At 38.8% G+C, this 11,681-nt stretch overlaps 1 protein-coding gene across 4 annotated transcripts in view; it reads left to right on the top strand.

Moving 5' to 3' along the window:
- The window catches only part of Pibf1 (progesterone immunomodulatory binding factor 1), a 188,013-nt gene that overhangs the window by 119,247 nt on the left and 57,085 nt on the right, over positions 1 to 11,681 (top strand). For 3 of the 4 annotated variants that reach the window (XR_013042572.1, XR_013042573.1, XM_006978006.4), the window contains exon 14: positions 5,863 to 5,965. Coding sequence is in view for 1 of the 4 variants with exons in the window: in XM_006978006.4 (XP_006978068.1) it covers positions 5,863 to 5,965 (103 nt within the window). In the remaining 3 variants the exon portion in view is untranslated. Of the gene's footprint in view, positions 1 to 5,862; positions 8,779 to 9,864; positions 10,158 to 11,681 lie in introns of those variants that run through there. The other variant, XR_013042574.1, reaches the window with a different exon arrangement.

Consider the following 11,681-nt stretch of genomic DNA (forward strand, 5'->3'; position numbering starts at 1 on the left):
GTAGGAAAGAGAAGCTCACTCTCTGAATCCTATAGATGTTTCTATAGGAAAGAAAAGCTCACTCTGAATCCTATAGATGTTTCTGTAAGAGAAGTTCACTCTCTGAATCCTATAGATGTTTCTGTAAGAGAAGTTCACTCTCTGAATCCTATAGATGTTTCTGTAAGAGAAGTTCACTCTCTGAATCCTATAGATGTTTCTGTAAGAGAAGTTCACTCTCTGAATCCTATAGATGTTTCTTTAGGAAAGAGAAGCTCACTCTCTGAATCCTATAGATGTTTCTTTAGGAAAGAGAAGTTCACTCTCTGAATCCTATAGATGTTTCTGTAAGAGAAGTTCACTCTCTGAATCCTATAGATGTTTCTGTAGGAAAGAGAAGTTCACTCTCTGAATCCTATAGATGTTTCTTTAGGAAAGAGAAGTTCACTCTCTGAATCCTATAGATGTTTCTGTAGGAAAGAGAAGCTCACTCTCTGAATCCTATAGATCTTTCTGTAGGAAAGAGAAGCTCACTCTCTGAATCCTATAGATGTTTCTTTAGGAAAGAGAAGCTCACTCGGAATCCTATAGATGTTTCTGTAGGAAAGAGAAGCTCACTCTCTGAATCCTATAGATGTTTCTGTAAGAGAAGCTCACTCTCTGAATCCTATAGATCTTTCTATAGGGAGAAAGAAGCTCACTGTTTGTATGCTTCCATAGCCCCAAATGCTGAGCTTAGAAATTAAATCTGATTGTTGCTCTTGTACCTTGTGTTTTAAAGAAGTTTCTAAAACCAGAAGTTGGTTTGTTTGGTTTGGTTTGGTTTTGAATTCCCAAAGACTTAAAGAATCACAAGTGATTCATAGTCCAAATGATCTTCACTGTCCAAATATTTCTGAAGATTCTATCACCGAGCTATCTGGGAGCCTGAACAAGTGCCTAATGGGTATGCTATTAATACCCCTGCCAGCTGTGCCAGGCATTCTTCTCCTGGTGAGCCAGAGGGCTATTTTGAGGAAGTGCTTCTCAGGTCATCTAAACTGAGGGAAGAGAGTATAAGTCTAGACATCCAAGAGGACATGTGTGCATCCGTACACCTATTCATTCAACAACTCTTATTGCGGGCCTACTATGTGCACAATTTGAGTATTGGCACCTAATCCATTTTAGGATTTGATGCACTTTTGGAGAATGCACAATCAACATTTGGTTCCTTAAGGGCTATTTATATAGAAAGCAATTGCCTTGTGCCCTCTTGAAATTTATTTAAGATGAGCAATGTAGCCTTTAGAAAATCTATACTTATTAGTCTTTGGCATTTGAAATTAAAGCAATGCAAATTTAAAGTGAGTTATATAAAATGACTCATAGCAGTAAATGGAGTGCTTGCATAATAAAGTTGTCATTATATATCAGCTTATGCAAAAGTACATTAAAAATTCAAAGGAACAGATTTCTCAACTGCTATATGATGTATCTCATTCATACTTAATTTGATTTAAAATTTTATATATTTAACAGCCAATAATAAATATTTGATGTTAACATTTAATTGATTATAAATATTTTATTTTAAAAATTAGTTAAATTGCTGTTAATCCCATTTTTCAAATAATCAATCAGAAATTTATACAAACATTAATTTCCTTGCACTTTTTGGACATTATACATTTTTAGTAGTTTAGTTTTTAACTTTAGCATTCCATCATGAATATTTTCTATCAATGAATATTCTTCAAAATATACTAACTGGGGAATAAATAATAAATAGTTGCAGTGGGAAGAGGGCATGAGAAAGGAGAGCTGAGCATGAGAAGAAAGGATGGTGGCAGGGACGTGTGACATAGCCTGCTGAAATCTGTTACATTGTATGCTAACCTTCAAACGGAGTTAGAAATCATTCTCATTTGTGTCCTCGGGTTTTCCAGATAGGCTTTCTCTGTGTAACATCCCTGGCTGTCCTAGAACTCTCTTTGTAGATAAGGCTGACCTTGAACTCACAGAGATCCACCTGCCTCTGCCTCCCAGGTGCTGGGATTAAAGGCGTGCGCCACCATGTCTGGTCAAAAACCATTTTCAATAACTACCTAAAACTTTGATTTTTTTAGGCTTCTTGGTTTTGAGTGCTATGTTACTGTCAATAAGTAGTAAAGCCCATGAAAAGAATTAATAATTGCCTCTTGCTACCCAAAGAATATTTTAAAAGTTAAATTGAGAAAATGTATATGAAGGTCACTACACAGTGTTTGGCCTAGGCTAAGTGTCCAGTAAACACTCGGTGGTTATATCAGTTAGTACAGTCTTAAGTCAGTTGTACAGTTAGAAAAGCCAGGGTTCCAAAATTTCTCCCTGGACACCAGTTAAAATAATTCAATTAAAATATTTTTGTTTTAAATTTTTAATGAAGCGTTTTAAAATACATGAAACAGACATGTGCTTTCTTTGATGTGAACTGTTCCTGACGGCACTCTAGTGCCGGTTTCCTGTGAGGTTACAGTGGTCGTGGTTTGTGTTCCTCATTGGAAATATAACTAAAATCTCTGATCAACGTGTGAGTGTACAGTAAGGTAACTCACACTTTGAAGTTTCGTGTAAGCGTAAGTAAATTACTAAAATTTTTAAAGCTCTTTCTGGTACACAATTGTGGAAAGCCAAAGGGGCTTATATAATTAGAGTGAATTAAAATAAAATTAACTCCTTGACATGACAAAACTTGAAAATCTGAAGTAATGTTTTTGTTTGAGTAGCAACTATTTGAAAGTAGCAAACAAGATTTTCTGGTTCTGCGTATTGCTCATGCTAACGCACTACACGGGTGACACCCGAGCACTGTTGTCTTGGTGTGTACCTCTTTGATTGGGCTGATCTGGATGCTGGGAGACATTTTTAGAACATTTTTAATTTGTAAAATTTACTGGCTAGTGTAGAATTTTTTTAAATTCTTTTTTTGTGGAACTGGAGAGATGGCTTAGAGGTTAAGAGTACTGTCTGTTCTTCCAGAGGTCTTAAGTTCAATTCCCAGCAAATACATGGTGGCTCACAACCATCTGTAATGAGATCTGATGCCTTCTTCTGGCCTGCATGCATGTCAAATTCCATCACAATGTTAATATGTAAATTGCATTGCCATACATAAAGTATGGTTTTTAGAGTAAAAAAAAAAATAATAAAATGAAACTATAAATAGATAGAATGCTGTATACATAATAAATAAATAAATATTTAAATAAATAAAATTCTTTTTTGTATTTTCTTATTTTACTCCACGCATGTGAGAGTTTTGCCTACACATATGTACATGCTACATATGTGTGCTCGGTGCCTGTGGTGAAAAAGGAGGTGTGGGATCCCTGGGACTACAGATACATTTCTAGGGCGTTTTGTACGCAAGCTGTAATACCTTCTTTTGCGTTGAGGGTTTTGTCTCTCAAAATGTCCTAAGTCAAACCAGGGGCACTCATTAGGATACTGTCCCTGTGTTAACACTAAAGCACTGGCACAGAATCTCCTGGTTTATGTCATAGGATCTTTTTCATTTTGTCACCATATCTGCATAAGAGCATTATGCTAAAACAGATTACCCAAACCAAGTGAGCGGTGTCATGTACTTCACTTGACATTGCCAAGTCCCCATCGTCTTCAGAATGCTGTTTAAAGGTGACTGTTGCATCTCATTGTCTCAAGCATCTCTCATCTCTTAGTAGAAAACACAGAATTATATTTGCATAAAAATCCCCTCTCATCTGTACTTCTTTGTAATTGAATTTGACCGTGTTCATGCTTTTGCAGTCAGTCTTACACAGATATTGTCTGTAGCTTTAGCAGACATTTGTGGAGAAATTGTTCTTTAGAAAAAACTCTCAAGTGTAAGTTCTGTGAGAAACAAAAATATGGAAAACTATACCCAACACACACACACACACACACACACACACACACGTTTGTATGGATGTATATGAAGGGTGAGAAAGAAGATGAAAATGTGGTTGATAATAATCAGGATTTTTTTAATTAACTAAACAGAAGTGGAGCTAGTGACCGAAAATAGTTTACAAATTTAGTTAAAAGCAACATTTAAACCAACAAATTTAACATTAAGATATTTCATTGGAGCTGGATGTGGTGGCTCATGCCTTTAATCCCAGCACTCAGAGGTAGAGGCAGGCAGGTTTCTGAGTTCAAGGCCAGTCTGATCTACATAGTTTTGTACAGAACTATGTTCCAGGACAGCTATAAAGAGAAACCCTGTCTCGAAAACCCAACACTCTATGTTTGTTGTATTGACTCACAGAGAAAATGTAATTTTTTTTTAATAAGCTGAATTTCTTTTCTGGACAAAACTGTGTCAAATTCTATCGCAATGTTAATATGTAAATTGCATTGCCATACATAAAGTATGGTTTTTAGAGTAAAAAAAAATAATAAAATGAAACTATAAATTCCTTTAAAGCCTATAAAGAAGAAAGTGGTTGAGGTTCCCTCAAATGGAGTGGAGGGGTTAAGAGGCATTAAACAGAGTGGAGAAAGACCAAGGCTGGCTGTTCATAGGAGGTAAAAATGGTCTCGAGTTGTGTTGTAGTGATACTTGGACAAGTCTCACTACACTTTAAATTGGGATTTGTGGTGTTAGTTGCATATTATTATGTATTTCCGACATAATAGGTTTTTTTCAAGAATGATTGCCAGAGAGTGAAGGCTGCTGCTTTTCCTTCTTTAATTCCCGCTGATTGGCAAACAGCATGCCAGAGCAAAGATGTTGATGTGTAGACATGCTGTTGAGATCGCTGTAGAAACGTTTCTCAGAACTTGAATTTCTTACTTGGGTGAGCAGTTATTACACATAAATGGATACTCTGACGTGAATTCTTTTGCCTTTGGTTGGGAAATATGCATACAATGGGGCTCATTCTGTTCTGTAGTGTTATTTGGTGGGAATTTAAAAAAAAATAAGAATCCCATCTTATCATTGTAAAAAGTTCTGTCCATTTGGAGTCCGTGAATTCTATATTCATAGGTTAAATTGATAACTAAAATAATGTAGACCATGAAATGCAGAGTAGGTCTTGAGAACACAGTTTCTCAGCATTACTAGTACTTCCTTTTAAAAAAAAAAAAAATGTGTTTTGATTGAGTCATTGGAATTATTTAAAAAAATGAAGCATTTTTCTTTAAAAAATTGTTTCTTAAAAATGGAATGTGATGGACTGTAGAGCATGATGGTATATGCCTATAATCCTAACACTTGGGCTGACATAAGGGGATCCATGATTTGAGGCTAGCCTAGGCTATAGGCTAAGAGCCAGCCAAGAGAGGGGGGTATGTATTGGGGTAATGCAAATCACTGGAAGTTCTTTGCCTGTACTGCTGTTATTCTTCATATTTTACACATCTCTTCCACCTGCACTTGCAATAGGAAACCTGTTTGATTATGTTTTGTTTTTTAAAATTCATAATATTGGCCTTTATAAACACTTGCCAAAATGTAAGCTTATTGTGCATAATTTCCTCGCTGCTTTGTAACTGGGAAACTTTGGTTAAAATGATAACGCTATAAATGGCTATCTTCTTCTGTCAAGCTAGTCACGTAATGTAAGTGTTGGAACCTACTTTGGTGGGGAAGGATTAGAAGCCATGATCGTGGTAATTAGTATATGACAGTTATCATGTGGAAATGTTAGGTTGTTTCTTTCAGAGTTCTGAGTTGGCAAGTATTGCTCTTCTAGTGTTTTGTTTTATTTTCTTACTTTGTATTATCATTTTCTCTGTTAATATATATGTGTTATAAGGAAATGATGAGTGGGTTTTCTAGCACACAATTATCTGTTGAGTGTAGGTAGCATTCTACTTTTGTATGCATGAATGCTTTTCATTTTATTCACCTAGTGTCCATTTGGCAAGAAGAGTTCTTCAGTTAGAAAAACAGAATTCATCAATTTTAAAAGATCTGGAACATCAAAAGGACCAAGTGAGACAGCTTTCACAAGAGGTGAGTGGCTGCATCAGAAGACATGGGGAATCGTGGTGCTTGCTTGACTGCATTCTTTGCGAATGCCTAGAGTTAATTGCTGAGCACTCCGAAATTAAGCTGGTTGCAAAATTACTTCAAATTTCTGAGATTCACTGAATGTTGAAACTTTAGGAGACAACTTAGAGTGGATGGCAAAACAGAAGAGAAGGGAGACTGAATGCCCAGAATGAGGAAGTGTAAATCAGCTAGACACACAAAGCTTTAACTTCTGAGAACATCAACTGGTAAAACAAGTTGGGCAAATTTGACCGACATTAGTTTCTCACTGACTATTTATTTTTAAATACTTGATTTTTTTATGTTTCTGTTTGATTAAAAAAAAAAAGAGAGAGAGCCTTTTTGACTTTTCATTACTTTTTACTGAAAAAAAATTCATACTATGTATTTTGGTCATGTTTTTCCCTTCACCAGTTTTTCCCAGATCCCCTCCACCTCCCTACTCACCCAACCTTATGTTTTCAGTCTCTTAAAAAAAAAAAAAATCAAGAAAAAAAAAAATGCCAAAGCAAATCAAAACGAAACAAAAGGTCCGTGAAAAGATATCATTGAGTTTGTTTTATATTAGCCAATTACTCCTGGCATGGGGCCTGCACTTTGTGGTTGGTATACCCAGTGAGACCCCATTAGAGAGAACCTCTTTTCCTTTTACCAGGGTGCATCAGTTGCAGAGAGTCTCTTGTTAGGGCTGGGACTGTCTTAGAGTTACTGTTGCTTCAATGAAGCACCATGACCAAAGCAACGTGGGAAGGAGAACTGGCTTACACTTCGACATCAGTGGTCGTCAGTATCATCATGGTGCGGCGAGGCAGCGTGAAGGCAGACAGGGTGCTGGAACTGAGTCCTACATCTTGATAAGCAGGCAATAGGAAGTGGTCTGTCTCACTGACATGCCTTAAGCATATATAAGACCTCAGAGCCACCTCCACAGTGACACACTTCCTCCAACAAAAGCACACCTCCTAATAGTGCCACTCCCTTTGGGGGCCATTTTCTTCCAGATCACCACATTCCATTCCCTGGCCCCCAAAGGTTTATAGTCATATAATGCAAAAATGCATTCAGTCCAACTTCAAAAGTCCCATAGTCTATAACAGTCTCAAACATATTTAAAAGTCTAAATTCAAAGTCTCTTCTGAGATTCATGCAGTCTCTTCTTTATTTTAATCCCCTGTAAAAGTAAAATCAAAAAACAGATCACATATTTCCAACATATAATGGCACAAGATATGCATTACCATTCCAAAACACAGGAAAGGGAGCATAGTGAGAAAGTACTGAACCAAATCCATACCAAAAACCAGCTGGGCAAACTCCAAACTCTGTATCTTCATGTCCTGATGTCAAAGCTGTCCTCAGATCTCCAATTCCTTTCAGTTTTGTTGACCGCAACACACTTGTCTCTCTTAGGCTGGTTCCGTTCCCTGTTAGCAGCTCACCTCAGCAGGTATCCCATGGCCCTGGCATCTCCAACATCCTGGGGTCTCCAAGGCAATCCAGACTTCAGCTTCACAGCTTCACAAAATGGCCTCTCTAGGCCTCCATTCAAGAACACCCCTGACACCTCCTAGGCCTCATAGGCTTTCCTTAGTCTTAGGGGCAAATTCCATAGCCCCTTTCTTCTGTCTTTAAAGCCAGAACCACATAGCCAAAGTTGCTAAGTTCTGCTGCTTGCTGGGGCTGAACATGGGCCCCTCATTCAGTTACATCTTCACCAGCTTTCTGTTTTGGATAATTTCCTTCACTGCAAGCTTGGCTGTTGTGGAACTTGCTCTGTAGACCAGGCTGGCCTCAAACTCAGAGATCCACCAGCCTCTGCTTTCAGAGTGCTGAGATTACAGGTGTGCGCCACCATGCCCAGCTCTAAGCTTTCCTTCCTTCCTTCCTTCCTTCCTTCCTTCCTTCCTTCCTTCCTTCCTTCCTTCCTTCCTTCCTTCCTTCCTTCCTTCCTTCCTTTCCTCCCTCCCTCCCTCTCTCTCTCTCTCTCTCTCTCTCTTTCTTTCTTTTCCTAAGCTTCTCTTTAATTACTTTTTATAAGTTGGAAACTTAGCTGGGTGGGATCTTGCTCTGAGGTCACCACTTCCTTTATTCCATTAATCCTTTTCTTAATCCATTTATCTCCTTGAACCAGGATTTAGCTCTGTTCTACTTCCTGGTGCCCCTTTTCTCAGTGTGTACATTTTGTATTTTTATTTGCTCAGCTTGCTCCTTTTCGTTATAAATCTTCATCAGAGTTAACACTAGTAACCATATGACAGTGTATACTAGTCTGTTTTAAGATTTCCTCTGCCAGCGGAATTAATCCGAACTCTTCACTTTAGCCTCAGGCAAACTCTTCTGACAAGGCCAAAAAGCAGCCATATTCTTCACCAAGATATCACAAGAACAATTTCTAGGCAACACACTAAAATTCTTTTCCTCTGAAACCTTTTAGCCAGCCCCCCAGTTCACATCACTCATAGCACCACTGTCTCCCATGCTCCTACCTGTATGGCCTATTAAGCAGCATTGAAGCATTCCAAAGTACCAAAGTCCACATTCCTCCAAACAAAAACATGGTCAGGCCGTTCACAGCAATACCTCAGTCCCTAGTACCAACTTCCATCTTAGTTAAAGTTTCAATTTAACATGATTTGAAGAGACATCATGACCACAACAACTCTTATAAAGGAAAAACATTTAATTGGGGTGGCTTACACAGTCAGAGGTTTAATCTATTATCGTCATGGTGTGACAGGGGGGTATGCAGGCAGACATGGTGCAGGCAATAGAAAGTGGTCTGATCTCCAATGTTGGAGAGGATGTGGAGCAAAGGGAACACTCCTCCACTGTTGGTGGGAATGTAAACTTGTACAACCACTATGGAAATCAGTATGGCGGTTTCTCAGAAAATTAGGAATCAAACTACCTCAAGACCCAGCCATCCCACTCTTGGGCATATACCCAAAGAATGCTGATACATACCATAAAGATACATGCTCAGCTATGTTCATAGCAGCACTATTTGTAATAGCCAGAACCTGGAAACAACCTAGATGCCCATCAACGGAAGAATGGATGAAAAAAATGTGGTACATATACACAATGGAGTACTACTCAGCAGAGAAAAACAATGAAAGCATGAAATTTGCAGGCAAATGGATGGAACTAGAAAAAATCATCCTGAGTGAGGTAACCCAAACCCAGAAAGACAGTTATGGTATGTACTCACTCATTGGTGGATCCTAGATATAAAATGAACAATCAGACCACAACCCATAGAACCATAGAGGCTATATATATATAGCATGGAGGTCCCTAGGACGACTGTGGCATATAATAAATTTCAGTTTTACTCAATTATTGAAAAAAAAAATAGCCAAATGAATGGAAACACATGAACTATGAACCAAAGGCTGAGGGGCCCCCAACTGGGTCAGGCCCTCTGAATAGGTGAGACAGTTGATTGGCTTGATCAGTTTGGGAGGCATCTAGGCAGTGGGACCAAGTCCTGTGCTCATTCCATGAGTTGGCTGTTTGAAACCAGGAACTTATGCAGGGACACTTGGCTCAGTCTGGGAGGAAGGGACTGGACCTCCCTGGACTGAGTCTACCAAGTCGATCACAGTCCTCGGGGGAGGACTTGTCCTGGAGGAGGTGGGAATGGAGGGTGGGCTGGGGGTAAGGGGAGGGCGTGGGAGGGGGGAGAATAGGGGAACCCATGGCTGATATGTAGAACTGAATGGTATTGTAAAATAAAAAATATATATCACAAAAAAAAAAAAAAATCTCTTGGTCAGAGAAGCATTATAGATTCACAACAGGATAGATTCAGATGAAATAAAATTCCAAAAAAGTTTAAAAAAAAAAAAAAAAGAAAGTGGTCTGATCTCATTGGGCATGGTTTGAGCATATATGAGACCTCAAAGCCCACCTCCACAGTGACACACTTCCTCCAACAAGATGACACCTACTCTAATGAGGCCACACTTCCTAAGGGTGCCACACCCTTTGGGGCCATTTTCTTTTGAACCACCACATACATCGTCTAATTCAGTACACATCTGTGAACTCACACAGAGGTAATGTAAAGTAAGTACTGGCGAACATTTGACTATGTGTCCCTTTCTCTTGAATAGAATTGATCTTTGTGTATGTTTAAATTTTCATTTTGGTTGCATTTAACAACTGCCTCACAAAATTCTGCAAATTTACTATTGCTACAAGCCATTTCTAGCACACTCCTACACACATAAAGGAATAAAATAAGGGAAATGAGCTATGACAGCTCACATGTAACCTCGGCACTCAGTAGGCAAAGGCAGGAAGACCACTAAGAGTCCGTGGCCACTTTAGGGCACCAGGAGAAACCCATCTCAAGGAAAAAATAGTAATCAAGAGAGGAAGGAAATCCCAGCCCCTGGGAGGCTGAGGCAGGAGCATTTCTGTGTGTTTGAGAGCAGCACTTTGGATGGCAAGAGCCAGGCTCCTCTTGGGGTTTCCTTCCCGCTGGGGAGGTAAACACCTCGATGGAGAGCAGCTTAGGGAGGAGAGCGCTTGCTTGGCTCCCGTGGTGCAGTCTGTCACTGAGGCAAACCAAAGCAGAAGCTGGGAGGCAGAGACCACAAGAGAGAGAGTGCTGCTCACTGGCTTGCTCCCAGGCTTGTGTTCGACGTTTCTGGTACAGCCCAGGCCTGCCTGCCTACAGATGGAACCTCCCACAGCAGGCTGGACCCCTGTGCATCAGTTTTCAATCAAGAAAGTGACCACAGATTTGTTTGCAGGCCATTTTCATGGAGGCAGCTCCTCAGTTGAGGTTTCCTCTCCTCAGGTGTATCTGGTTGACAACCATGATTGGCCATCACAGAAACATAATGGGACTATCTCACAAAAAGCCCAATAAGACTGTTTATTTACTTACACATTAGACCACTATATGATATAATGAGATCTTTCTTATTTTAATTTCATAACCAAAACTTTTTCAAAATAAAACATTAAAATATTTATATAACTGTACATGAGTACATTTATTTTTATACTGTAAAAACCACCTTCTTGAGCATTCTGTTAATTTATATGGTCACCTTTTTACTTTTATCAATTTTAATATGTGTTCTTTTAACACTATAGTTTGTTATTTTGCATTTCTCAAATATCTACTGATATTGAACATTTATTCATTTGAGATTCTTTGTCCTCCGTTAGTCTTCCTGGAGAAAGTGTCTGTTCACATTTTTGTCTCCCTTATCAGATTGTCGTCTTATTGAGTTTTGAGCATCATTTATGCAGTCTAGATACAAGTCCTTTATCACATACATGGTTTGCAAAACCTTCCTGTCTCTGGGTTATCTTTCTGTCCCCTGATGGTATCTTCTGAAGAGATGCTTAGTGAAGTACAATGTATTGCCACATTCCTCTATAGACAGTTTTTGGTGTTACAGCTAAAATATTTCTGTCTATAAGTGTCACAAGGACTTTTGTCTACACGGTGATAGTTTTAGGCCTGTGATCCATTTGTGGTTATTTTTTATGTAAAGTAGTTTTATGTAAATTAGTAGTAGAATGAAATTCACAGATTCTCACATAAACCAACTGTTCTAGTGCTTGTGAAGATCAGTCAGTCCTTTACAAATGAGCTGACATCTGAACTCCGTTAATTCCTGGGAAAAAATGGTCACTACAATTCTGAGATTGC

The sequence above is a fragment of the Peromyscus maniculatus genome, chromosome 9 (genome assembly GCF_049852395.1).
Source record: "Peromyscus maniculatus bairdii isolate BWxNUB_F1_BW_parent chromosome 9, HU_Pman_BW_mat_3.1, whole genome shotgun sequence".
Classification (NCBI taxonomy): Eukaryota; Metazoa; Chordata; class Mammalia; order Rodentia; family Cricetidae; genus Peromyscus; species Peromyscus maniculatus.